The sequence below is a fragment of the Eleginops maclovinus genome, chromosome 9, assembly GCF_036324505.1.
Source record: "Eleginops maclovinus isolate JMC-PN-2008 ecotype Puerto Natales chromosome 9, JC_Emac_rtc_rv5, whole genome shotgun sequence".
Lineage (NCBI taxonomy): Eukaryota > Metazoa > Chordata > Actinopteri > Perciformes > Eleginopidae > Eleginops > Eleginops maclovinus.
Genome location: NC_086357.1, coordinates 28,683,919 through 28,711,634, shown reverse-complemented (window position 1 = coordinate 28,711,634; position 27,716 = coordinate 28,683,919). Strand labels below are relative to the sequence as shown.

Below are 27,716 nucleotides of genomic sequence, written 5' to 3'. Positions count from 1 at the left end.
ATGTTGGTCACAGCCCTACATTTGTTCTCATGTGCCCCTCATCCGCTGATCCCTCTCCGGTATAAACTCGACCTCTGAATGAAAACAATCAAAAACCTGTTGATTTATACATTACACACCAGTGCACGCGAAAATAGGTGTTGGTTACGTGCGCGCCCCCGGTCACTGTGCGCGATGACGCAGCGAGCCGCCGCCTGTTGGTCTTCAGTTGGTGACGAGGAGTGTTGTGAAAATGGCTCCGACCCTGCCCGAAACTCCGAGGAGGAGATGACGGCGCGGAGGAGCTCTTTAAGTCGGGGAAACAACCAGGTGTCCTCCCGAAACACGGAGGTAACCGAGGAGTGAAAAGAACCAGAGACTAAGAGAGGGAGAACTGGTAAGACACCAGAGGATCCTCCATTAAACCGTCGGTAACAGAGAAGAGAACCTGAGGGAGGGAGAACCGGTGAAAACACCCCACCACTCCTTCCCTTTTTCACCCGCTATGGAGGACATAAACTCGAACATCAACGCGGACCTGGAGGTGCGGAAGCTCCAGGACCTGGTGAAGAAGCTGGAGCAGCAGAACGAGCAGCTCCGGAGCAGATCGTCCGGTCCTCTGACCGCCCACAGGCCCCTCAGCGACGGGTACGACCCTCTGTTCCCCGGGGGTCTGCTGGAGAACAGCCGGAGCCCCAGACTCTCGTACGACGGGATCAGCTTCCGGAGGCCCTATGAGGGGGCTTCGGCCGGAGCCTCGGTGTCCGGCAGGAACTCACTATATTCGGACACTTTCCCTGCTGACGAGGGGGAGACATCGATCCTGGATGAGGTGGAGATCCTGGACCTGGAGGACATGGACTGTCTCCACGAAGACGAGGACAGCTGGTGAGTGACAGGCCGGGGCTGAGGGCTGTCTGCCGGGGAACAGCTGCTCCAAACACCCTCTCTTCCTCAGTAGTTTCCATGAAGTCATGTAGGGGATGCCAAGACATTTCTCTGATCCCCAGACAGGCGCTGTCATTCCGGGGTAAAAGTACTGAGTAGATTACCTCAAGTACTGGACCGTCCTCAGGTAGAAGTACTCAGATCTTGTAGTTAAAATACAAGTACTCAGATCTTGTACTTGATTAAAAGTAGAAGTACTCAGATCTTGTACTTGAGTAAAGTAGAAGTACTCAGATCTTGTAGTTAAAATACAAGTACTCAGATCTTGTACTTGAGTAAAGTAGAAGTACTCAGATCTTGTACTTGAGTAAAGTAGAAGTACTCAGGTCTTGTACTTGAGTAAAGTAGAAGTACTCAGGTCTTGTACTTGAGTAAAGTAGAAGTACTCAGATCTTGTACTTGAGTAAAGTAGAAGTACTCAGATCTTGTACTTGAGTAAAAGTAGAAGTACTCAGATCTTGTACTTGAGTAAAGTAGAAGTACTCAGATCTTGTACTTGAGTAAAGTAGAAGTACTCAGATCTTGTACTTGAGTAAAGTAGAAGTACTCAGGTCTTGTTCTTGAGTAAAGTAGAAGTACTCAGATCTTGTACTTGAGTAAAGTAGAAGTACTCAGGTCTTGTACTTGAGTAAAGTAGAAGTACTCAGATCTTGTACTTGAGTAAAGTAGAAGTACTCAGGTCTTGTACTTGAGTAAAGTAGAAGTACTCAGGTCTTGTTCTTGAGTAAAGTAGAAGTACTCAGGTCTTGTTCTTGAGTAAAGTAGAAGTACTCAGGTCTTGTACTTGAGTAAAGTAGAAGTACTCAGGTCTTGTTCTTGAGTAAAGTAGAAGTACTCAGACCTTGTACTTGAGTAAAGTAGAAGTACTCAGATCTTGTACTTGAGTAAAGTAGAAGTACTCAGACCTTGTACTTGAGTAAAGTAGAAGTACTCAGGTCTTGTACTTGAGTAAAGTAGAAGTACTCAGATTTGTTCTTGAGTAAAGTAGAAGTACTCAGATCTTGTACTTGAGTAAAGTAGAAGTACTCAGGTCTTGTACTTGAGTAAAGTAGAAGTACTCAGATCTTGTACTTGAGTAAAGTAGAAGTACTCAGATCTTGTACTTGAGTAAAGTAGAAGTACCAGAGTGTAGGAATACTCTGTCACAGTGAAAGTATTCTAAATGTTCCTCCAGTGAAAGTAGAAAGTACTCTCCTCTAAATGTACTTAAAGTAGCGACAGTAAAAGTAGTCATTGTCTGATTGGTCCATTTCAGAATAATATCTCTGATATGTTTTATAATGATTGATCATTAAAGTGTTCTCAGAGCTGGTAAAGGTGCAGCTAGTTTGAATGGCTTTGTATACTGCAGGGTAGCTGCTGGATTTACTCCAGGTGAACCAAAGTCTGATTTAAGGGAGATTATATTTACCATCAGTAATCCAGATCTGTAAAGTCACTAAAGGTACTAAATACATGTAGAGGAGTAAAAGTACACAGTAGCATAAAATAGAAATACTCAGGTAAAGTACAAGTACCTCTTAGTGTACTGAGTTACTCTCAGCTCTGGTCCTCCGTGTTTCCATGTGATGCCCAGCCCTTCCTCTGTATGATCATTATACACATGCTCTGTGTGGGCCGTTCACCTTCACTTGGGGGGGCATGTAAAGAAGGGGACCCCCACCCGTAAAGCTTTATTTCCTGCATCCTGGATCACACATTTAGGGTGGAAAGGTCTTTATTGATAAATAATAACACACATTATAAGACAGTAAGTCTGTCCTTTAGATATAACCACCTCTACCTTGTGCCAGTCTTCCTGCTGAGTCGTGGTTCACTCCTGAGTCGTGGTTCACTCCTGAGTCGTGGTTCACTCCTGAGGAGGTGTTTACTCCTGAGGAGGTGTTCACTCCTGAGGAGGTGTTTACTCCGTGTAAAAACACACTGTTGATAATCCATTAGTTTTTTGGACTAGTTTGTTTCAGCCAAATTATTTTACGGGTGTTTAAACTTGTGATTGTCTTTTCTTTTTTTTCTCACAGATCAGGATTTTTTTTAAATGTATGAAAAATTGACCTTTAATTTAGTGTCAGGAAACTGGTTACACCGGGTCTTTATTTGATGTCTAACTAAATAATAATAATCCTTTGGGTAGAAGATAGATTTAGATTGATAATATTAATGTAATTAACGAAAACAAACTCATAATATTTCATTCTAGGACTTAAAAGATATTCCCTGTATAAAGTTGTAATTGTAGACAATACATTCAGGCTATATTAAGAAAGTAGTCGTAATATTACAAGAATAATGTCATCATTTAATTCAAATAAAATTCTAGTATTAGAAAAAGTATTTCAAAAGTAATTAAAATGCTAAGTCATTGTTAGCCGTAGTGAAGGACAGCCTCACAGTGTCTGTTGTTGTTGTTGTTGTTGTTGTTGTTGTTGTGTGGTGCTGGTGTCAGGAGGTCAGTGTGTTTCTCTGGAGGTTGTTCTGCTGCCTGAGGAGAGGCGGCCATGTTTTGTTCCTCCTCTCCTGGCTCTCAGCCTGGAGCTCTGCAGCACTCGGGATGAAATGTTCTGGTGGCGTAGGAAGAAATGCTGTCAGCCTCAAACAGCTGATCACCAGCTCTGTTTACACCGGGAAAACAAAGGCTGCAGATCGTATGGAAAGGTTGTCTGCTCTTATCAGCACTTACTGAGTAATTGAGTAACTTCCCCATCACTGAGCATCCTTTTGATCAGAGATTTGAAGTCCCCAGACTTCCTGTTGTTCCTGAAGCAAACAAAGGAGAGTTTTTCCAGTTTGAGCAAATAGCTTTATTTACAAAAATATAATCCCAGGTTAGAGAGGGCCTGTATCAGATACACAAGTGGTTCTATGACCCTGTTGATGGTTCGTCCTCCTGTCTCAGGAAGCCCCTCTGAGTCTCTCTGATGGAGATGTGTTCACTGACCTCTGATCAGGTAGAAGCTGGGTCCTTACAGTGGAACCTCCTCCACACAGACTGTAATGAGTCTGAAGCTGCTGCCTGTTGTCTTGGGAGGGGTTAGTCAGTCTGTGATAATGAGACTATATCCAATATATAATAAGCATCATTAGGGCCTAGCTCTGGATGCTGAAGCTTTCACAGAGGTACATCTTATGTGATCTGACAGTCAGCACTTAGAGACTTCCTCTGGGTGCAGGTTTCAGGAGGAGAAAGAGGAGCGTTCTCTGAAGAGCAAGAATATATCCCTGACACAAAGAGATCCAGAGAGATCCAGAGAGATCCAGAGAGATCCAGAGAGAACCAGAGAGATCCAGAGAGAACCAGAGAGAAACAAAGAGATCCAGAGAGAACCAGAGAGAGCCAGAGAGAACCAGAGAGAACCAGAGAGAGCCAGAGAGAGCCAGAGAGAACCAGTGAGATCCAGAGAGATCCAGAGAGAACCAGAGAGATCCAGAGAGATCCAGAGAGAGCCAGAGAACCAGTGAGAACCAGTGAGATCCAGAGAGATCCAGAGAGATCCAGAGAGATCCAGAGAGAACCAGTGAGATCCAGAGAGATCCAGAGAGATCCAGAGAGAACCAGAGAGAACCAGAGAGAACCAGTGAGATCCAGAGAGATCCAGAGAGATCCAGAGAGAACCAGTGAGAACCAAAGAGATCCAGAGAGAACCAGAGAGAACCAGAGAGATCCAGTGGAGATTTGAGCCGCAGCTATCAGTCTATAATACACTTTTAAAAACAGTTTAATTTCCAGCTTTTTTCTGAGAACTCCCAAAAACAAAGAGTACATCTCAAAATGTGCAATATCGGCATATTTACTGAAGCCGCCGTAAAGCAACTACTTTGCTGCTGCTTCTGTTACTTTGTCATATCTAACCTGTGAAGGTCAAATAAAATGCAGTCAGTGTTTTCCAGACGGCCGTTTACTTTTATTCTACAAAACCTTTCCTTATTTTCTGAACCTCTGTTTCCTCTGTAGGCTTGCTATTAGAAGCTCAGGGGAGTCACAGAGGTACAAATGATATTTTGTGGGGAGACACGCTCCTAAGTGTTGTCCTTTAGAGAGTCTCCCCGCAGCCTGACACACTTTCTGTTTACATCAGACTCCTGCAGAAATTGCTGACTCATGCTGCCTCATCATCCCTCTGATTCAGATTGATGGGTGGGATTACACCGCTCCTGTCACACACTCCTGTGGTCTTTCCGGGATTAGGAGTGTGTGCTGCTGCAGTACATTTGATGCTCTCTCTCACACACACACACACACACACACACACACACACACACACACACACACACACACACACACACACACACACACACACTGCGGCTGCTTCAGAGCGGGGACTCCTCTCTGAATGATGCTCATTGTGTTGATGAACAGAGAGGCTGCAGACTCTCCTCTCATCATGAACAGATTCCTCTCAGCTGCGCGGCACATTTCTGTGCACAATGAACACACACATCGACAGAGGAACAGGAAGCAGTGGCCGGCTCTAATAGTGTGTTTCCCTGTTTCCTAAGACTGATGTGTTCCTGATGCCCCACAGCTGACTGCAGTGAACCCGGGGATGTGTGTGAGTGTTGTTGGCTCAAGGTTTCATCTGAAGGTGTGGTGCAGCAGGAGCTGACTCTGCACTGAGCTCTCTGTGTGGACTGTTAGGGTCCAGATTATATCCAGTCAAGCATTTCTGCAAGTCACCTCTCTAGGACCCCCCCCCCCCCCCCCCCCGCGCCAACATCTGTTCTTTGTCTTTAGTTATAGTCTTCCCATTGGCTCTCTGTGGAGGAGATGATACCTTCAGGGTGGACTACAGAAATAGGACATCCCTGCACCGCTCTTTACCCTGTTCATCCCTGTGTTTCAGGCTGTACGAGGCGAAGCTGGACAGCCCCCTGCAGAAGGCTCTGAGCCCCATCGTGTGGTGCCGACAGACTCTGGATAACCCCAGCCCGGAGATGGAGTCGGCCAAACGTTCGCTGCTTCACAGACTGGACCTCACCATGTCAGGTACACAGCGCTGCTCAGCTACAGACAGGAAGTGAGGAACGCTCTCTCTGTCTCAGAGTCAGTCTGTCTCAGAACTGGAAGAGTTGGTCAGGATATCTGAAGGTTAGCTACGTTAGCGAGCTAGCTCACAGCAGATCTGCGGTGACATCAGAAGGAGTCATGTGATCACATCGTTAGAATAAGACCAGAAAACATTTCAGGTAAACAACAACAGAGACTCCGGTCCCAGCTGTGTGCGTCTCTCTTTAGTGTCCCCTGGTCTCCAGCTGTGTGCGTCTCTCTTTAGTGTCCCCTGGTCTCCAGCTGTGTGCGTCTCTCTTTAGTGTCCCCTGGTCTCCAGCTGTGTGCGTCTCTCTTTAGTGTCCCCTGGTCTCCAGCTGTGTGCGTCTCTCTTTAGTGTCCCCTGGTCTCCAGCTGTGTGCGTCTCTCTTTAGTGTCCCCTGGTCTCCAGCTGTGTGCGTCTCTCTTTAGTGTCCCCTGGTCTCCAGCTGTGTGCGTCTCTCTTTAGTGTCCCCTGGTCTCCAGCTGTGTGTCTCTCTTTAGTGTCCCCTGGTCTCCAGCTGTGTGCGTCTCTCTTTAGTGTCCCCTGGTCTCCGTTGTGTTGGAGCTTCTTGCAGCGTTTGGTTTCTGCAGCTTTTAGTAAACTGCTCATGTTTCCTCTGCTGAATGTTCTCTAGATGCTGCATGAGTTGAAGAGCTGCTACAGATGTTGCTGCATGAGTTCTGATCTGAGTTTCTGTATCTGCATCCTCTCTGAAGCTGCAGTTCCTCCTGATGAAGGAGTAGTAGTGTCCCTTTTCAGAACAGATGACCCGGGTCCACAGATCTGTTGTAAAAATTTCACGTAGGAACTATTTTCTTTCTACTGCAACACGGAGCATCTACTCATGGACGAGAGGCCTCTAACTGTTCACAGCCTCACAGTACGGGAGAGGACTTTCGTTTGAGAAACTCTGAGGAAAAAGTGGAGAGTAAACTGCACCTCAAAATAAGAGGATCCTCTCTGCTCCCGGATCCTCCGTGTCCAGGTCTTTGTCTCTCTCTAATTATAAACCGACCCTCAGCTAAACTGAGCCGGACCCTTTTACCCCGGTATGTCCATGTGACGGTGGATCATGGAGAGCAACATGTTGAGCAACAGCTCAAGCTTGCTCTGGTGGGGGGGGGGGATCTTCAGCAGCACCTGCACACACAACAAACACAACAAGTCAAACTCATGTGCTTGTCATTTTTTAAATGAAATAAATAAGCACCGACATTTAAATACATTTTAAATAAATGACTTGATGTTGATTCATCCCTCCTCTCTCCTCCTCAGATAAATCTCATTTCTGAATAAAACATGATATTAAAACTATCATGTCCCCCCGCACCAGCTGACTGCCTCAGATAAATCTCCTCTGTTTATTCCGGGTGATCTCATCAGGTGCTGCAGGATCACGTCGTCCTCTCAAATACCCCTACCCCCCACCCCCTGATACCAAACACCCTGATGGTGCAACAAATGCTTTGTCTGCTGATGAATATGAGCTTCAAACTGTGTGAGACGCACCGTGGGGTACATATGGGAATATCAAATATAATGGGGGGGGGGTTTATGAAGCTATCAGTACCTTTGATAGCTGCAGAGGATTTGACCAGCAGGCTGTGAGTCCTCCTCCGGGTTATGGGATGGAAGAAGTTGTGTGTGTGACTCACAGCCCCTCCCTGAGGTTATATAAGAGGCCCTCATCAGGGAGTGCCCTCACAAAAGGCTTGGTCCCTTTAAACGTGTGTGTGTGTGTGTGTGTGTGTGTGTGTGTGTGTGTGTGTGTGTGTGTGTGTGTGTGTGTGTGTGTGTGTGTCTGTGTGTGTCTGTGTGTGTCTGTGTGTCTGTGTGTGTGTGGTAGGGAACACCCCAAAGAGCAGAGCATGGCCTCTTGAAGCAGTGTGTCCATGCTGCTGCTTCACTTTCCCTCATCCTGCTCTTGCTCCTCCTCCTCCTCCTCCTCCTGCTCCTCCTCCTCTTCCTGCTCCTCCTCCTCCTGCTCCTCCTCCTCCTGCATGTCTCTCCATGTTTAACCTCCTCTCGTTGTGCTGTTGATCCCCAGAAGCCTCTCTGTTTGCTCTTGTGACGCTCTCTTTGAACACACTCTTTCATTGTTTGGTATGAGGCGAGCCTCACAGTGTTCAGTCCGTGCCTCCGCTGTGGAAACCCCCCTCAGCTCTCCCCCATCAGTCCTCTGGTATGATTTCAGCTCTCCCCCATCAGTCCTCTGGTATGATTTCAGCTCTCCCCATCAGTCCTCTGTATGATTCAGCTCTCCCATCTCTTGGTATGATTTCAGCTCTCCCCCATCGTTGTGGGAGGACAGTGTATTTCTGTTCCTCCCTCTCGAGCTCTGTCTCACATGGCTTTGAGCTGCTGCAGTTTTTTCTGACCTCTAAAGAAGGTGTTTAAAAGGTTTGCAGGGTTTATATGAACTGCACCCCCTCAGCAGAAGCGTCTCCCTCTGAAAGCAGAGACAGAGGAGCATCAGACCTAGAGAGCTGCAGCTGGGTAAACACCAGAGAGGAACATCAACCATTAACCCTCTGAGACTGTCCCAGTGAGCAGCAGAGGACTCTACATGTACTCTACTGCTGGAGTACCATGGTTGGTTCTTCAGGACTGGTTTTGCATTTCCTGTTACTCTACACTTCTACTCCACTACATCTCAGAAGGAATAATATCCTCTCTCCTGCATTCATCGGACAGCTTCAGATACTTCACAGATCCAGATTATAAATACAGAAGATAAATCAATGGAGTAATGATCATGTATTCTGTAGGGATGTTGTGCTTTGTGCGGGTCGTTAATGCAAAGCGTCATGACAGGGCTTCTTATGAAATGCATTTAATTTAATTTAAAATATTGCTTGAATTCAAATCTAATTAAATGAATACAAACATATTTATTGTACGAGTTAAAAAAGAGTGCAAATATTTGATTGATTTAAAAATCACTTTATGAATTAACACGTGTTCCTGGTCCAGCCTTAAAGTGATGAACGGGTTTATTCAGTCATTGAATCATTTATAACAACATGGTTTATTTATTCATTGAATCATTTATAACAACATGGTTTTCTGCATAACTCTTAAAGTGCATTTCTGGGCCGATACTTTGACTTTTGGAAGCAGGAGCTTCAGTGAAACGGAGTAAACCGCTCGGATCCTGCAGGATGAAGTGCTGCCGGAGAGAGTCTGGTCTCATGACGGAGAGTCTGTCTGTCACACACACTTTATTGTTCTGTGTGTGCTCAATGCTGAGGATTGTTAGTGATGCTGTTTCACTCTGCATCAGACCCACGCTCTGCATCCCTGTAACACACACTGAACACACTGAACACACACTGATTCTTCAAAGAGCTGCAGACGGAGAAACCCTGCTGTCCTTTAAACCCCTCTGCAGCAGAGAGTGTGTGTGTTGGTCAGTGTGTAATATGTGAACACACTGAGGTTCTCAGACCCCCCCCCCTAGTTTAGCATCTTGACCTCAGCTGTTTATTCCACTACTCACATTCAAATAGCTTTATTTTATACTGATAATAGAAACATATAATACGTTAATAAAAGGAAAAGAAAAAGTGATTTTGGGGGTAAAATAAAATAGAGATGCAGTAGATAAACAAAACGCTTTTAAGACCCGAAGTTGTTGCTTTCTTTCCCGGCAAATATCTTTTCCTGTTTTGTTTTCATCATTTCTGAATGTTTGATACCTGATGATGACCGTATGCACTGACAGCAGCAGGAACTCTAATCCTAACCTCCTCCCTGAGTCGTTATGCTCTCCCCTCTGATCCTCTGCTGACTGATGTCCTGTTGTCTCTGCAGCTAACCGGCGCCGCTCCCTGTACGGCAGCCCGGTGCACCAGCAGAGCTACGGCAGCCCGGTACACCAGCAGAGCTACGGCAGCCCGGTGCACCAGCAGAGCTACGGCAGCCCGGTGCACCAGCAGAGCTACGGCAGCCCGGTGCACCAGCAGAGCTACGGCAGCCCCTACAGCACCAACGCCGCCAACAGCCCCTACAGCAGCGGTTTCAACTCCCCCTCCTCCACCCCCAGCAGGGGCCACCTCAGCCGGCAGCAGCTCCTGCCCGGCAACGCAGGTAGGACTCTGTCTGCAGATCGCTGAGACACAGCTGGAGTGAGACAGCAGTCACATGACTGGAGGAACTAATCATTGAATACCTTCAACAGGAGACTGGCTCTGTCGTGTGGGAGGAGCAGGGTCAGCTGTTGTTTACTGGCTCTAACAGAGGTGTGATCATGTCTCCTACAGCTCACCAGAGGAACACTGCAGCAGCAGCAGCGGCGGCAGCGGCGGCGGTGGAGAGGATTCCTCCACCGCTCAGCCCCCAGTCCTCCGTGGACAGCGAGCTGAGCACCTCAGAGATGGACGAAGACTCGGTGGGATCGTCCAACACCTACAAGCTGAACGACGTCACCGACGTGCAGATCCTGGCGCGCATGCAGGAGGAGAGTACGTACACAGGAAACAGCAAACAGATTTATAGTGTGTTAGAAAGCTTCACGAGACTCAGAGACTTCAGTGTTAGATGCATAATGCAGCGGAACTCTGGGAGTGAAAGCTGAAGACTCACCGGCTCCTGCAGCGATGCAACTCGCTGAATACATATGGTGTGTGTGTGTGTGTGTGTGTGTGTGTGTGTGTGTGTGTGTGTGTGTGTGTGTGTGTGTGTGTGTGTGTGTGTGTGTGTGTGTGTGTGTGTGTGTGTGTGTGTGTGTGTGTGTGTGTGTGTGTGTGTGTGTGTGTGTGTGTGTGTGTGTGTGTGTGTGTGTGTGTGTGTGTGTGTGTGTGTGTGTGTGTGTGTGTGTGTGTGTGTGTGTGTCCTCAGGCCTCCGGCAGGACTACGCTGCCTCGGCGTCCCGGCGCAGCTCGGGCTCCTCCTGCCACTCCCTGCGGCGCAGCACTTTCAGCGACCAGGAGCTGGACGCCCACAGCCTGGAGGACGAGGAGGAGGCGGTGCACCCGGCCTTCCACCTGCCCAACAGCCGCTTCAGCCCCTCCCCGCGACACTCCCCCCGCGCCTCCCCCAGGAACTCCCCGCGTTCCCGCTCCCCCCGCCCGCTCCATCGACTACAGCCACAGCCGAGGGTCCCCTCAGCCAGTCATCAGCCGCCTGCAGCAGCCCCGCCACTCCCTGCAGGGCCACGGGCACGAGACGCAGGCCAATGCCGTGAAGAACGAGGGTGAGGAAGCAGGGGGGAGGGGGTCTTTTGTGAAGCTTGATCCAGGTGCTGAAAGTTTTAATATGGGGGTCAGACCTTTTAAAGTGTATCTTGGGAGCTGAGACACAGAACCTCAGCCTCTGAGCTCTCTGCAGGATCAAGCAGCTCAAACTGTTCTGATCCGGAGAGCTCTGCATGTGTTCTGGTTTGTTTACAAAAAGCATTTCTCTACAGAGAAGCTGCGGCGTAGTCTTCCTAACCTGACCCGGCCCTCCGTGGCAGCAGCAGTGGCCTCGGAGCCGGTGAAGAACAGCCGGAGCTGCGAGTCCAACCTGCAGGTTCCCAACGGAGGGTCCCCCCGGCACCAGGCCCAGTCCGCCAGTGAGTATTGAGCAACCATCCCACTGCAGCACACACAGCTCATCACGACTTCAAATCAGCAGAGAACTTTAATGTTTGCGAGTACGGCTCCCCCCTATAGGTGACCCCCCTCCTGCAGAGTCAGGCCTGTGTCCACAGAGCGCTTCAACAAGGGATCAGCGCTGTTGACAGAACAGCCTCACCCCTTGGGATTTTAACATCTGTTTGTTAGGGGGGGAGCACTAGGGTCGATTATTCCCCCCCCCCTAATAACCAGTAACATAAAGACAAAGATACCAGCAGTACACCTGAATAGATAACATGCTGCGGCTCTTTATGTCAGCTGAGAATCTGAAGACAAAGATCTGAGTGTTCGTTGAATATGAATATTTAATATAACGTGTGTCGATACAATATCGCCCGGATTATTTCCCCCACCCCTACTGTTTGTGATAATACTTCACTATGACAAGCAACCGACAGACCCCTGCTCACTTTGTCTGAATGCGCCCCCCCTGAGTCTGACAGTCACAGCGTTTGATCTTATGTGTCAGATCCTCTGTAGCTTTCCCCGTCAGCTCCCGTGGGAAACAGCACCGGTATCCCCTGCTTCACTGAGGCGTTGGTACAGTGCTTTAGTCCCTCCCCCCCCCGTAGTCACTACAAAGGCGTTGTGTGTTCGGGTTTAGTCTTCGCAGCGTGCATGAAAGCTCGTCAGTGAGTGCGTCTGAAATGCACGTTCAAAAACCAGATTTCCTCAGTACATTCAACTGGAGACGCCCTCTGATCTCACTGGCCTCAAACAGAAGCGCTGTGTGGACACGGCCCTGAGACCCTCACAGCCCCTGGAGCATGTACTCACTATAACACACACCACACACACACTGGAGGAGATCTCTGTGTGAGGCTGACCTCTAACTCCAGGTCATTTAGTTCATTCCCTCAGACCTCATTGAAAACACTTCATCTGTTCCTGAAAACATCTCTAGGGTTACAGCACACGTACACAGGTCCATGTGTGTGAAAGAGTGTGTGTTTATGTGAGCGTGTTTATCTCCGTGCTGCTTCATATTGATATTGTTCTCATGCAGGCTGTGTGATCTGTGGTTATTAAACCCTTCTGTTGCGCTCCTGCAGTTCGAGCTGCGCCGCTCTCTCTCTGATCATCCTCATCCCTCCTCTCATCACTCTCACTTCAGACTCTCTCGTCCTGCAGAGCATGACTCAGCTACTCTCACACTTCCTCATTCAACAAATATCTGCCTGCGTTTCCTCCTTAATGTTCAGATTCATGAGCTCTTCCTGAACTGCAGAATTAGGTACATGCATTGTTATTAGGCCGAACACTCCTAAATTAGAGTTGGTGCCACTCCATCCTTATGGTCGCCCCACCGATACACACACCAGGGCCTGAGACTGCAGAGCTCACAGGCAGAGGAACAACAGCAAAATGCAGACCACATTCACATCCACAAATAAAGGGTTCAAAGGTGTTTCCTGTTTGAGGGGAGAACATTTAGTTTAAATGCAGGTTTACATAAAGCCTGGGACCTACCTTATTATAACCTTCATCAAATGCAGAGAATAAATATCTCCAAAAAGGTTAGAGGAAGGAAAATCCTGAAATATCACGAGAACAACGTAGATGAAACTCAGAGAATAATTCAAAGATATCCCCTGCTGACGATGATGCTTACTGAGTAATACAGCTGAGGAAAGAGGGTCCAGGGGGTAAAAGGGAAGGAACAGAATATAAAATACCCAGAGGAAGAGGAAACCGATTCTCAAAATGAAAAGATGTTCAGTGCATAAAGAGACAGTGGTAAAAGTAAACAAAAGACAACATGGAGCAAACAGTGAGACACTCTACACACAGCTCACACAGGAGGAGGGGAGAGGGTCAGGTGCAGTGACCCCCCCCCAGCATCAGACCTCTGCGGGGCTTTTCTGCGGCATCTATACTTCTGATCCAGCATGAGAATACCTCTCCTCTCCTGATTCTGTTTCTCTGGATCTCTGCTGCAGACTCTCTGCTCTGTTTGGCTGCAGCGCCCCCTGCTGGCCTCTTTCTGCTCCTGCAGTATTCTCAGACAGGAAGCTGTAATGTCCCTGTTCTCCTGCAGCAGCAGCAGCAGCAAGCTCCGCAGAGGCTCTCCGCACCCCCCCGATCCTCCCCGAAGCCCAAACAGCTCCTCCAGAGCCCGACGGCCCTGAGAGGTAAACCTGCTGCAGACTGAAGCTGCTGGTGCACACGGAGAGGTCTTTGAAGGGGCTTGAATCTGTGTGAACATACTCTGCAGGGCGACTGTCTGTTAGTACCTCACAGGCCACCGTACTTTATCTTATGGTTATATGTTTGAGGCTTCTGCTGCTCAGGCGGTCGTCTGACCCCCAGCCTCTGCCCTTGTGCAGGAAACACTAGGGATGCGTTATATAGATGCAGTCCAGTCACCGTTTCAAAGAGGAGCAGACTCCCCGTGCTGATGCTGGGATTTCTAACTTTGATCAGAGACTGTGAAACACATTGATCTTCAGCAGCAGGGGGAGGACGCAGGTTCCAATCCATCCTGCCGTCCCTTAATGCATAATCCCCCCCCCCCCTTCAACACTGTCACACTGATAAAGCCCAAAACTAATTATGGATTTTTAAAATTGAAATATAACAGCATCACAACAACCACCTCTCCTTATGCTGGATTGCTGCAGACAGCAGATCGAGGGTTAGGGCCATGTCTCCATTTTTGTTTAAAATCTGACCAAAACTTTCTTTGAAATTCTCAGATTCAAGATTTTTTTCTCAATAGAAAAATGAAAAGCGTTTAGCTCAGATTTTTCAAGATATTTACATGTAGCCCTAAATCTGTTTCAGCATGAACACATTCAGACCTCATCATTAAAATCAACATTGTTCCGATTTCCAAAAGGCCCATGAAACTGAACATGTAGTCTTCACCGGCACGTCAAGTAAACAAGTAAACAAGTAAACAAGTGTTTATGGTCCTTACAAACCTGGGCGTTTTAGGGGTAAATCTCCCTGCTGCTGGGGAAAGAATTTTAAAGCAGTTTCAAATATTTAGAATCAAAATTAATTCACATAAAAATATAAAATCCGAGCCTCACGCTGCCTCTCTCCCCCTCTCTCCCTCTCTCCCCCTCTCTCCCTCTCTCCCCCTCTCTCCCCTCTCTCCCTCTCTCCCTCTCTCCCCCTCTCTCCCCCTCTCCTCATCATTTTTATGATTTGATCCGCTTTTTATTCAGATAGAAACGAAAACATCAATCAAAGGTTTCCCTTTCTTATTACAGACGAGACTAAAATATAAAACCATGAAGTTCAAATGCTTTCCATCAACCGTCTCCATGTCCTCCACTCTTTCCTCTGGGGCTCCAATGCTCCTGATCTCCAGATGCAGGTTTTTCCTCCCAATACCAATTCATCAAATTGCATAAAAACCAGTTAAAAATAAATATAAATGTAATTTTTCTGAAACGTCTGGATGTGATTTGAGTTTCAACAATACATGAAGACAACATACATGAAGACAACATACATGAAGACAACATATTCCAAATGTGTTTGAGTCTGTAAAAAACCTGAAATAAAACAACTATTAAAGAAACAAATAAACGGTTCTAAAGTTTTGAGACAGCAACTTTAAATCTAAATAAATGCAGGAATATCTGAAATATTCTGTCGTTGCAGCCACAAACATCATCTCCGTGTGTCAATCACTCCTTTCATTTCGACCCTTTATCTTTGCATATTCACTGATACAGATACACCACCTACACCACCTACACCCTACATTTTTAATCAGCTTTAAAAGGATAAAGACATTTAAAATGCTCATTCAATAAGGATCAAATAAAGATAGATTTATTTGGCTAAATGTTTCTGTATCCACCCGGTCTCTCACTCTCCTCTGCCAAATAAATAGGCAAAAACTCCCCAAAATAACAACAGCCACTAAAGGTGTCCCTTTAACAAACAGGAAGTCCCGCCCCCCGCTGTGCATTAAGCCTGTGTCTGTCTCTCTGTTCAGTCCCGCTCTCCTGTTGCTTTGGAGAAGAGGCAGACTTCAGTGAGTATCACTGACACTCTTTATATTGTGATGTTTCCATGTGGTGCTTTCTGATGACATCATCATCATCTGTCTTCATCATGGCGCCCGTCAATCATCCCATTTCAATAAAGTTTGATTTGTAGTTTCTATATCACAGGTTTGACTTCATTAGTGATGGATGTGCTGCTGACCCCCATGTGTTCAATGTCCTATCATTTATATAGAGAGTGGTGCAGGAATGAGTCCTGAACCCTGAGTCAGCATCTCATCACTTCCTGTCCCCTGGTCCGGAGGTCAATGGATTTCTGAATGTGTTTTTGGCTGAAATAAGGTCTGTGGTTAACACAAGCTGTAGTTCCTTTATAGCCCAACATTAGCCTCCTTTAGCTTAGCGGTGGTGACGTGAAGTCATGTGACCGTGCTGTAGTTCCTTTATAGCCCAACATTAGCCTCCTTTAGCTTAGCGGTGGTGACTTGAAGTCATGTGACCGTGCTGTAGTTCCTTTATAGCCCAACATTAGCCTCCTTTAGCTTAGCGGTGGTGACGTGAAGTCATGTGACCGTGCTGTAGTTCCTTTATAGCCCAACATTAGCCTCCTTTAGCTTAGCGGTGGTGACGTGAAGTCATGTGACCGTGCTGTAGTTCCTTTATAGCCCAACATTAGCCTCCTTTAGCTTAGCGGTGGTGACGTGAAGTCATGTGACCGTGCTGTAGTTCCTTTATAGCCCAACATTTGCTTCCTTTAGCTTAGCGGTGGTGACGTGAAGTCATGTGACCGTGCTGTAGTTCCTTTATAGCCCAACATTAGCTTCCTTTAGCTTAGCGGTGGTGACGTGAAGTCATGTGACCGTGCTGTAGTTCCTTTATAGCCCAACATTAGCCTCCTTTAGCTTAGCGGTGGAGACGTGAAGTCATGTGACCGTGCTGTAGTTCCTTTATAGCCCAACATTAGCCTCCTTTAGCTTAGCGGTGGAGACGTGAAGTCATGTGACCGTGCTGTAGTTCCTTTATAGCCCAACATTAGCCTCCTTTAGCTTAGCGGTGGAGACGTGAAGTCATGTGACTGTGCTGTAGTTCCTTTATAGCCCAACATTAGCCTCCTTTAGCTTAGCGGTGGAGACGTGAAGTCATGTGACCGTGCTGTAGTTCCTTTATAGCCCAACATTAGCCTCCTTTAGATTGTGTTCTGACATAATCCAAAATCACAAGGAGGAATCCCATTGGACCAGGAGATGCTGCCTTCAGGGACCCACACAAAAACAGGACTTCCTGCTCCACTCTGAACTTTATATTTCAACTTTTTTAATCCTGACCTCTGAACTCTGTCTCTCTGTCTCCAGTCCCGTCCCCCAGTAAGCTGCGGACCCCAGTCACCCCGTCTCCTCTGGCCCTGCGGCAGCCTCTGAAGGCCCCCTCCTCCCCCGGTTCTGGAGCCTCCACACCTCCCCGCTCCCTGCCGCCCCCCCGGAGCGGCCTGCCCCGCCCAAGTGTCTCTACAGGTGGGGGGGGCATCCCTCTGCCCCGCAGCAAGCTGGCCCAGCCTGTACGCAGGTATGTACACACACACACACACACACACACACACACATACACATACACATACACACACACATACACACACACACACACACACACATCCTTCAGCATTGGTGCTAAAATTAATTTTTCTTCTCCTCCTCCTCTTCATCCTCCCCCTTCCGCTCCCCTTAGGTCTCTCCCTGCTCCCCGGTCGTATGGGGGGGGTCAGGGGGAGAACTGGAGGGAAGGGTGTTATTGAGAGTGACCAGCAGGAGGCACTCTGACCCCACATCTTCATCAGGAGGAACGACGACAGCACTTTATCTCCGAGGAACTCCTGCAGACAGACTCAGATATACAGAGGGGGGTGCAGCCAAGGACATGCCAAAGAGAGCAGGGGGGGGGCATCACATGCAATCATCCCAACATCACCCAACCCCCTCCCCCCCCTCAGGTGGATATGTCTCCTGACGATGCTGAAACGTCCCATAATGTCCTGCAGCGTGTGTGTGTGTGTGTGTGTGTGTGATGCTCAAGAAAAAAGAAATCCTCCAGAATGTTTTGCAAATTATTTATTCAAATTATTTAAGAGGTTTATGTCCGAACATCCATTTCAGTATTTGTCTTTAAAGAGTTCAATGGTTCTGAACCTCAACGGCTAACTCTCCAAAGTCTCATCTCTAAAAGAACGCCGCGGCCAAAGCCCCCGTGTGCCAAGAGTCTCGAGCTGGAATCCACATTTAATCTGCAGGAGGTTTTATTCATTCGTGTTAACAGAAAATACTGAAGAGTGCGTTCAGATGTCCTCCAGATTATAAAACATGCATGAAAAGGACTTTTAAAATACCTGGAGGTGTCTCTAAATGCTGCAGCTCTTAAATCCCAAACAAAGGAACTCTTTTTTATCAGCCAAATAAAGAAGCAGCTGATGACCCCCCCTCATCGGTCCCCTGTGTGTCTGGCGTTCAGGTGGGACCTGGTGCTGCAGACCCGGTGTGAGGGAAGCTGATCGAATAGTGCCTATAATTTCAAGTTTGATCTTTCTTTGATCCTTTTGTGCCATTTTCTTTTTGCCAATATCACTCTGCTCGCTCTGCCTTTCGCTTTCTCTCTGATCGCCTGAGACATTTATGATTGCTTTAAGGAAATGTTTTAAAAACACGCCTTCATATTTATATCTGCCTCCTCATCCTGTAAATGAGATTATTTATTAAAGAGAGGTGCCTGCTGGGGGCGGGGGGACGGATGGAAAGCACACCTTTTGTGTGGACGTTTTTGTTATCGAGTTTTTTTTATATCCACAAACATGACATTCAGTTTCCCCGTTAAATCACATTTCAAATAAAAGCTGAAACGTTGCTCTGTGTTTTCATTCTTCACCACAGATCCTGGGGTTTCTGAGAAGGTATGAGGACAGGTCCAGTTTGAAGGGTTGTTAACGTCTGAAGCATGTGACCCACCTGCAGGGCAGACAGAAAACCATTAGACCGTTTACAGAGTTTAAGACAAGAGCAGATACAAAGCCAGGTTACAGTGCAGCAATCAAACCACATCTATCACCAGGGAGCAATCACACGTTAGGAGCTGGTCTCAAACGGTGAGTTTGATCAGTGTTTTGAAGGTGGGGGGGGGGCAGTACAGTACAGTCTGAAGGAATGAAAGTCACAGAATAGTCACAAAGGTACGGGTTAATAAACACCTTTTATTTGTAAAGCACACTTTCAAAACGACTTGCTGCACAATTCAATGAGAGTACAGTAACAATGATCTGAGAGACAGCGGGGGGGGGGGGCAGGAGGGGATGCAGTGTCTTATATCAAAAGTAATAGAGTAGTATGGAGGGTCACAGAGACTCGAGGGTTCAGTGTTTCATAAAGTGTTAGTCAAAAGATTATAGCCTTTTATAAATCATATATAAACAGAATAGTCGGGGGGGGGGGCACGTTATCTATTCAGTGCACACACAGCAGTGAGGGGGGGGGGGGCAGCCGCTGGTTAACAGGGTCTCCGGGAAGAGGAGGAGACCGATCTGACGTCAGAGCTTTATTAAATCTCGACATCTGCTTCCTGCGTGTGTGTGTGTGTGTGTGTGTGTGTGTGTGTGTGTGTGTGTGTGTGTGTGTGTGTGTGTGTGTGTGTGTGTGTGTGTGTGTGTGTGTGTGTGTGTGTGTGTGTGTGTGTGTGTGTGTGTGTGTGTGTGTGTGTGTGTGTGTGTGTGTGTGTGTGTGTGTGTGTGTGAGAGACAGCAGATCGGAACATTCAGATGTGGGGGGGATAGGTCTTTGTGTTCCGTAGTTCCTGCAGGTCTCTGACTCCGGATCAGACCTACCTGAGACCCCAGGTGTGACTCAACACCTGTCAGATCCTGATATTGGTCAAACATCTAGAACATCTTATCTTTCTGGATTCGTGTTTAGTTCACTTTTCCTCCCCGACCTTTAGGTCACTGATTTCAGATAAAGTATTTCAATCTGTGCTTCTTGGTATCATGAAGCAAACCTGAAATAAAGCAGGTTCTGGTTCTGATGAATGTTCTGGTTCTGATGAATGAACTCAAAGATGGATCTCTGAAGAGAAAGCAACATTTATTAAGGCAGACAGGAGCTCCATGAGCAGCTCCAAAGAAACCAGATCTCACAGTCAGTGCACACACACAAAGACACACACTCCACCAGAGAGAGAGTGTGTGCGTGTGTGTGTGTGTGTGTGTGTATGTGTGTACGTGTGTATGTATGTGTGTATGTGTGTGTGTGTGTGTGTGTGTGTGTGTGTGTGTGTGTGTGTGTGTGTGTGTGTGTGTGTGTGTGTGTGTGTGTGTGTGTGTGTGTGTGTGTGTGTGTGTGTGAGAGAAAGGGCTGCGGCTCCTATAAAATATCTCCAGACATTGAAGGAGTACTCAGATCTTGTACTTGAGTAACAGTAAAAGTACTCCCCCCCCCCCCACCCCCACCCTCTGAAGCTTTGAGGCCACGCGCACAATGACTCTCCTCCGGCTGTGCGTCAGGGAGCCAATCCTCAGAGAGCTCGTGCCATGGCTCCATGTCCCCCCCCCTGCTGTGCCACTAGCCGACTCACTTTACGCGCGGATGGAGCGCTCCAGCCTGCCGGGCCTCGGACTCTTCCTGTCGGACACTTTGCTGCGCGCAGCGGGCTCTCCAGAGGCTCGCGGTGCCATCATGGTCCCCGAGGGCAGCATCGCACGAGAGGCGGACTTCATGGCGTCTCTAAGCACTGAGCCCCCCCACGACCTGGGGATTCCCGCCTTCTGGGACTCCCCGCTGAGCCACGGCATCAACGTGTTCGTGGGTCTGGTGCTGTGCTTCACCATGCTGGGGCTGGGCTGCACGGTTGATGTGAGCCAGCTGGGGGAGCAGGTCCGCAGGCCGGTGGGGGTCCTGCTGGCTCTCATCTGCCAGTTCGTCATCATGCCGCTGGTGGCCTTCCTGCTGGCGCTCGCCTTCTCTCTGGATGATGTGGCAGCCATGGCGGTGCTGCTGTGCGGCTGCTGCCCGGGGGGGAACCTGTCCAACATCCTGTCCCTGCTCATGCACGGAGACATGAATCTCAGGTATGAAACCATCAAGTAAAACATCTCGAGTTTAAAAGAGAACCTGTAAAAAATGACACACGGTTGGAGTGTTTGCGCGTAAACCTGCACATTACGCTCGGACATTCTGGGCACTTTGGGAACTTTACGCACCCGGCTTACCTTAAAGTCTTTGAAATATTTCTTGTCACACTTATCTTTTAGTGGAAGTATATATTGTAGAGGATTCAGATGTTTTTCTGTTGTAACTTTGAATATATTCGCTCCTGCAGCACTCGGAACTCCGTTATCCGCTCTGTTTCTTCTGGCACTCTTTTTATACTTTCAGTTTTATGGTTTCATGTCTTATGTATTCTGCATTGTTGGAGGAGCTGGGCCTTCAGATATATATAGGAGACAAAGCTTTTGTCTTGAATCCCTCTCTCTTTATTAAATCCTGCCCCCTGTGTTCCTCCCAGCATCATCATGACCATCTCCTCCACCCTGCTGGCTCTGGTTCTGATGCCGCTGTGCCTCTGGATCTACAGCCGGGCCTGGATCAACACCCCGGTGGTGAACCTGATGCCATTTGGGGCCATAATCCTGACTCTGTGCAGCACCCTGATCCCCATCGGGCTGGGGGTGCTGCTGAGGTACCGGAACACCCGGGTGGCAGACATCGTGTTGAAGGTAAAAGTGTTCAGAGTGACTTTAGCATTTCAATATCAGAAAGAATCTGTTCCTCTTGGAGTCCTCCTGACTCGGGTTTCTGTGCGTAAAAGCGCACTGCGTACTTTCTCCGTGTCGGTCACAGAGGAGGGGTCGGGGCTGTGTGTGTGTGTGTGTGTGGGGGGGGGGGGGGGGGGGTTGACGTCAGAGCTCCTCCTTCTCAGATAAATGACATGAGGGAGACTCCCATCAGTGACAGACAGTGACGTCAGCAGGAGCTCCACCCTGTTTCAGATTGTGAAGCACTCACACACCTTCATCCTCCAGGTGAACACGTGGATATTCAGCTTCCATTACCTGTCTTCTTTCAGACTAGAGGAAAAGAAACCTCTGAATCCACTTCCAGGAGTTTATTACACTCACTCTGTCTCGTTGTGTCTGCAGATCTCTCCTGAACTCACCAACAGTTAATGTCCGTAATGAGGAGGAGAAGTTCCTGGAGATATCTGATCGTGAAATTCACCTTTAGAGCCCCGCAGCAATCCTCCGTGATCCAAACATCATATCTGTGACACATGATCAAGTTATATCAGGGTCATCTGAGGGGCTCCTGTCTCACACAGACACTTATTATTAAGTGCCTTTAATCAGCTTTAAGTGCCTTTAACCAGCTTTAAGTGTCTTTAACCAGCTTTAAGTGTCTTTAACCAGCTTTAAGTGCCTTTAATCAGCTTTAAGTGCCTTTAACCAGCTTTAAGTGTCTTTAATCAGCTTTAAGTGTCTTTAATCAGCTTTATCAACAGATCAACAGGCATGGATCGATGGGCAGACAGAGGAGATGGTTTTTGAGGGATGAGTGTGAGGGTATGGGAGATCTTTTTTTCTGCCTCAGGATCTGTCCCCGCAGATATTTGTTGGAGGTGGAGAATATAAAACAGTTCAGCCCTCCCCCGACCTTTTCACCTCGAAACTGTTCCACAAAATCCACAAATACCAAGTTGGGTAACGTTGTGATTTATGATGGAGCAGGGACGCTGTCTTTCTGTGGTGGTCCCTGAAGGTAGCATCTCCCCCCTGCTGGTCTCCCTGCAGTATTAACCCCCCCTCCCTGTATGTCTCCAGGTGTCCCTCTGGTCCCTGCTGGTGACCCTGCTGCTGCTCCTCCTGCTGACGGGGGCCCTGCTGGGTCCGGAGCTGCTGTCCTCGCTCCCCCCCTCGGTGTACGTGGTGGCGCTGCTCATGCCGCTCTGTGGCTACGCGGCGGGCTACGGCCTGGCCGTCCTGTTCGAGCTCCCCCCCGCCAGCCGCCGCTCCGTCTCCCTGGAGACGGGATGCCAGAACGTGCAGCTCTGCACCGCCATCCTGAAGCTGGCCTTCCCCCCCCAGCTGATGGGGGGGATGTACGTGTTCCCGCTGCTGTACGCCCTGTTCCAGGCGGCCGAGGCGGGGGTCTTCATCCTGGCCTACAGGACGTACCGGAGGAAGGTGCTGCACAAGGAGGAGCCGGCGGGGGGGGGCCAGGACACCGGCATCACCTACCAGAGGTTCGAGGACGACGAGGACTTCGAGTCTTCGTATGGAGCGGTGACCTCCAGTGGCCCCAACACCATCACTCTGGACCCCTGCCCCCCCCACCCCACCCCCGTCTGAAGGAAGCCTGGAGGACGTCTGCAGCTCACAGTCCTGCTGTGAACCCAGACCTCTTGAGACCCCTAAGTCTTAAGTTAGAAATGTAGAGTAGGGGTCTCCAGCAGAGAGCAGCTGCAGATGCTGGGACGTTCAGCATCAGTACCGTTCAGCTCCACCGGGCCGGCTGATTCTGGGTCCATCCTAAAGCTTTAGGAAACTCAAAACTGCCATTTTGGATCCTTTAATGTCAGGAATGCACTCAGCATCCGCACTAACCCCCAAAACTGTCCAAATCAGTCAAGCCATGCTTTAACTAGTGTCAGCTTGTGCTAATTAACGCAACTTATGGTAAATCTGCAAACGTCCCAACATCTGCAGCTCAGCATCCAGCTGTTTCTATGCGCTGGAGACCCCTACTCTACATTTCTATTTTACACTTTGGGGTCTCAACACCCCAGGGTTCACTGAGCTGGCAGGACCAGGAGACTCTGCAGGGACACTTTATCATCCTAAACTGCATTAATTATTCAATTAGTACCTGATGATCGAGCTGAGACTGTCCAAAGATCTGCAGCTTCATTTAGAGATGTGTGAACCTGCAGTCTGAACATCAATCAAAGTAACAGTGCTTTAGTCTGTGTGTGTGTGTGTGTGTGTGTGTGTGTGTGTGTGTGTGTGTGTGTGTGTGTGTGTGTGTGTGTGTGTGTATAACCCTACCCCTAAAAAGGGATGAAAAGTTTATAAAGAATAAATATAAAGAGAAAGAAATACATATTTGTATATTGAAATAAAAAGGGAAATAAAGATCTAAATATTATTATATTTATTATGAAATATTAATTATTATGCAATGAATAAATAAATGTATATAAAACATAAAAATATATTAAAGAAATAAAAGCTTATATTTAGTGATTTGTTTTTAAATTTCCACTCATTTATATTTTATCGTATTTCTGATCCTCTGACTCCATAGTGTGTGTGTGTGTGTGTGTGTGTGTGTGTGTGTGTGTGTGTGTGTGTGTGTGTGTGTGTGTGTGTGTGTGTGTGTGTGTGTGTGTGTGTGTGTGTGTGTCTAAGCTCCATAAATCTGAACAGATGGATAATAAGTGTATAGATCATAATAATAATAAAGCGGTACCTGTGGTAATAAAGGTGGGTGTGTTACCTGGTCACGTGTCTCTGCTCACCTGCTTCCCTTTTATAAACTTTATTTTTACACCTGTGAACAAACTCCTCCTGTTTGTAAATCAGTCAGGTTTATTTTCTCATAACTCAAAATGACTTATCACAACTTTAAGTTTAATATAAATCTTTACCTGGTCACGTGCTGCTGCTCACCTGCTGGTCATCAGAGCTGATGAAGCGCGCGCCTCTACATAAACCCCCCGCGTGCCTCCTGCGGCCTGACAGCATGGCTCTCTGTGAGGAGCACGCCGACACCTACCTGCTCCCCCCCAGGTATCTGAAGTACAGGAGCTTCCTCGCGCACTATGGAGACGCCGCGGACGCCTTCAACAACCAGCAGCGCGCGCAGCTGCGGGCCCTCCTCGCACAGATCAACCCCTCTCTGGCCCCGCGCCTCCGGAGGTTCAACACGCGGGACGCGGCCGTGCAGGTGAACCCGCGCCGGGACGCCGCAGTGCAGTGCGGGATCGGCCCGCGCACCCTGATGCGTGGGGGGGAGGCAGGGGTGAGGTACCCACGCACTCTCGCTGTTTACTCCCCCATCGCCTTCAGGAGCGTCACGTGCTTCCTGGGGGAGGATGGGGGTGAACCGGAGGAGAGAACTGGAGAACCGCAGAAGAAAACCAGAACCAGGACCAAAGATCAGGAGGCGGGGGAGGAGGAGCACAAGGAGCAGCTGGGGTCAAAAGGCAAGGCGCGTGTGAGATTCCAGGTGAGTCTCCTCACGTGGGCAGGTGGGTGTTTGATGCAGCCTGTTACTGCATCAAACCCAGCATGCCCTCACTCCGGAACAGGAATCTGGTTTAGGGTTCTACAGTTTAAGTCTTCCCCTGGTGACTTCATTACTGATGGAACAACTGAATCAGAAGTCAGTACCTCTCTAGTGTGTGTGTGTGTGTGTGTGTGTGTGTGTGTGTGTGTGTGTAGTTCCTGGAGCAGAAGTACGGGTACTACCACTGCAGAGAGTGCAACCTGCGGTGGGAGAGCGCCTATGTGTGGTGCGTTCAGGGAACCAGCAAGGTGAGGACAACATACCATCGCTAGAAGCCTGGGCGGATAAACTTCAGAGATTCCAGAACTGGTTTTACAAAGAGATTTATGGTGGATTTCTCTGCAGATTATTTTCTAAATGCTGGTCTGTTCTTTAAGATGTCTTTGAGTTTGTATTGGAAACAGCCTTTAGAGACATTGCAGCAGGGCCTCTCCAGTCCGCACTGATCCTGCAGCTCTTCTGTTTTTTTACATTTTGAATAACTAGGCTTTCTTTCAGGTTTATTTCAAACAGTTCTGTAGAAAGTGCCAGAAGTCCTTCAACCCGTACCGAGTCGAGGACATCACGTGTCACGTAAGCTCTGCTCTTCCTCTGTGACTGAAACACCTTTCTGGTCCTCCAGCTGAACTTCTTCTCTGGTTTTCCTGCAGACGTGCAACAAGGCGCGCTGCTGCTGCTCCGAGACTCAGCGCCACGTGGACCCGAAGCGGCCGCACCGCCAGGACCTGTGCGGACGCTGCAGGGGGAAGCGTCTGTCCTGCGAGAGCACCTTCAGCTTCAAGTACATACTGTAGCGCCCCCCCACCCCCCAGCACTCTCTCCCTGTCAGCCACTGTACCTGCAGATCTGCAGCGATGGCATTTTTGGATGCAGAACATTAATTAGACGTTTCAAAGCTTTATTTAATGCCTGTTTTGTGTTTGTTAACGGTAAGCGTTACAGTTGCTATTGTAATAAACGGCTACCTGCACTCCGCTGTCTCTCCACTTCTTAAAACATGTTCTACGAAGGTCCCCTATCCTGCAGAATGCACTTTCTAATGTGTTCCCTGTGTGAAGACGCAAAGTGTCAGCATTAAAAGTTCTCTTTCCCTCCTGACGTGACTCAAATTCATCTGTGACATAATCTATGGACCATATCACATTGGCAACAAAGGGGCGTGGTCAACAGCAGCTCATTAGCATTTAAAGCTACAGAATCAGCTCTCTAGGAACAGGGCTGAAACAGAGGGGGATGTTTGGTGTTTCAGACAGAGACCGGCTCTGTATCTGAGACCTGGAATATACTGTTGAGGAGGGTGAGAGGGGAGCCTTCAGCTAATGTTACTGCTAATAAGATGTTCGTCTTTCTGTGTCTGTATGCACACTTAAACAGGATTTAACATAAAGACATTCTATATTTTAAATCCTGACAGGTTCATCTCTAGTGGGCCCCACAAGATAACCTGTCACCTGGGGGCCCCTGCATCAGGAGCTCTAACGGCAGTTTCAGAAGTAGATTTATTCCAAGGGCAGAGATTAACCTGCATGATCTGATATTTACTTCAGTGTGATTTTTAAAGACACTTCTGCATGTACAAACACGCAGGTCCTTCCCCCCTGCAGCGGTCAGGCTGTACGTATCTGCTATGTAGATTTTTACTTAGTCATTAATAAAGGTGTGCATACTTGGATCCAAAGATAAGAGTCCTCACTAAGTCTGCTGTAATCTCAATTTCTGAGTGAAGGCTCTCTGAATCGTTGAGTTAGAGTCTGCAGAAGGATGACACGAGGCGCGAGTATGATTAGGGTTTTATTATCCAGAGAGAAGGCTGGTATGTGAGAACAGAAATGTATAATGCAGCTCTACATTAAAACATCTTCCAGGTAAATAATATATTCATTAAATAATTAAGAACAGCATTCAAATGTACCAGACAAGCAGGAAAGCTCTCTGAGGAATGAGTACAGTGATGTCACGATGTGCCGGGACAGGAAGAGTCCTGCAGCCAATCACAGCTCACAGTGGAGACGGGGAATGCTTCTGATTGGCTGGGGTGCAGCAGGAGGCGGAGCTACATCACAGAGGAAGGTTGTGATTGGAGGAAGGCGGCGTCTCATCACATGAGCTCTGTACAGACTTCCTCTGCGGAGGAACAGTGCGTTACACAAAATACTGTTTACTATACATCTCTAAAATATATACAGAGTAAAATAAGTTATCCATAACGAGCCGGAGCGGTGTCTAAAGGCAGCTACTATTTGGTTAGAGAGTGCGTGCAGACGCAGGTCGATAAACAGATTCTCTTCACACCCCCTGAGGAGCCGCAGGTCAGACACCCTCACATTTACAACCTAGGATTAGCTCTAATAAAAAATACATTTCTCAAAAAAATATCTCGCAGTGCTTCTCTCTTTCAAGCATGCTGTTGAAAACGTTTCATAAAGAAGGTTTCTGCTTCTGCATGTGGTCCTGAAACATGCTGCAGCGGGGGGGGGGGGGGGGGGGGGGCTCAGCAGAAACACAGGAGGAGAGACCCCTCCTCTTATTGCAACTGAATCTGCGTTAGCTTAGCATTCATACAGGAGATCACACCACACATCCTGTAGCCCTTTGTACGGGGGGGGGGGGCGCACGGCCTCACAGTCCTGTGCTGAGCGTGCTGGGGGGGGGGGGGCGCCTGGTTCAGGGCCTCTCTGATCTGCAGGTTGAGCTCCATCAGGCGGCTGGAGGCCGGGTTCAGGTCTCTGCTGGGCCCGACCACCGCCAGGCAGCCGGTCTGCCCCAGGGTCTGGTGCCGGAAGAAGATGAGCAGCAGCGTCTGAACGGCGTCCTCTGATTCGCTGCCGAAGATATCGTTCGGCCACAGAGACCTGCAGACAGGGG

General features: G+C 48.3%; 4 protein-coding genes across 4 annotated transcripts in view; 3 read left to right on the top strand and 1 right to left on the bottom strand.

Annotated features, from left to right (window-relative positions):
• Window positions 1–186: 186 nt before the first annotated feature.
• slain2 (SLAIN motif family, member 2) lies at window positions 187–18,425 on the top strand. Its single transcript, XM_063891294.1, is given in 9 exon segments — window positions 187–867; window positions 5,769–5,911; window positions 9,768–10,043; window positions 10,217–10,417; window positions 10,794–11,017; window positions 11,019–11,148; window positions 11,362–11,508; window positions 16,890–17,100; window positions 17,260–18,425. Coding segments are annotated over 9 exon segments (1,782 nt in total). The 5' UTR covers window positions 187–484; the 3' UTR covers window positions 17,327–18,425.
• A 1,953-nt stretch (window positions 18,426–20,378) lies between these two features.
• On the top strand, window positions 20,379–23,786 carry slc10a4 (solute carrier family 10 member 4). Its single transcript, XM_063891295.1, has 3 exons — window positions 20,379–20,635; window positions 21,073–21,283; window positions 22,385–23,786. The coding sequence occupies exons 1-3, from the start codon at window positions 20,394–20,396 to the stop codon at window positions 22,910–22,912; spliced, it is 981 nt and encodes a 326-aa protein (XP_063747365.1). The 5' UTR covers window positions 20,379–20,393; the 3' UTR covers window positions 22,913–23,786.
• A 502-nt stretch (window positions 23,787–24,288) lies between these two features.
• Window positions 24,289–25,949, top strand: zar1 (zygote arrest 1). Its single transcript, XM_063891784.1, has 4 exons — window positions 24,289–24,791; window positions 25,007–25,099; window positions 25,350–25,424; window positions 25,502–25,949. Exons 1-4 carry the CDS (start codon window positions 24,306–24,308, stop codon window positions 25,643–25,645), a joined length of 798 nt encoding a protein of 265 aa, XP_063747854.1. The 5' UTR covers window positions 24,289–24,305; the 3' UTR covers window positions 25,646–25,949.
• Window positions 25,950–26,629: 680 nt separating this feature from the next.
• Window positions 26,630–27,716, bottom strand: part of fryl (furry homolog, like) — a 62,644-nt gene continuing 61,557 nt past the window's right edge. The window contains 1 exon segment of the mRNA XM_063890702.1: window positions 26,630–27,703. Within this exon segment, the coding sequence (XP_063746772.1) occupies window positions 27,376–27,703 (328 nt within the window). The 3' untranslated portion in view covers window positions 26,630–27,375.

Bases quoted from the DNA above. Each gene is read 5' to 3' on its own strand.
- slc10a4 (XM_063891295.1), top strand. From the start codon at position 20,394: ATGCTGGGGCTGGGCTGCACGGTTGATGTGAGCCAGCTGGGGGAGCAG. The intron at 20,636-21,072 runs GTATGAAACCAT...TGTTCCTCCCAG, and splicing joins CACGGAGACATGAATCTCAG to CATCATCATGACCATCTCCT. The intron at 21,284-22,384 runs GTAAAAGTGTTC...GTATGTCTCCAG, and splicing joins TGGCAGACATCGTGTTGAAG to GTGTCCCTCTGGTCCCTGCT.
- zar1 (XM_063891784.1), top strand. From the start codon at position 24,306: ATGGCTCTCTGTGAGGAGCACGCCGACACCTACCTGCTCCCCCCCAGG. The intron at 25,100-25,349 runs GTGAGGACAACA...GCTTTCTTTCAG, and splicing joins GCGTTCAGGGAACCAGCAAG to GTTTATTTCAAACAGTTCTG. The intron at 25,425-25,501 runs GTAAGCTCTGCT...GTTTTCCTGCAG, and splicing joins TCGAGGACATCACGTGTCAC to ACGTGCAACAAGGCGCGCTG.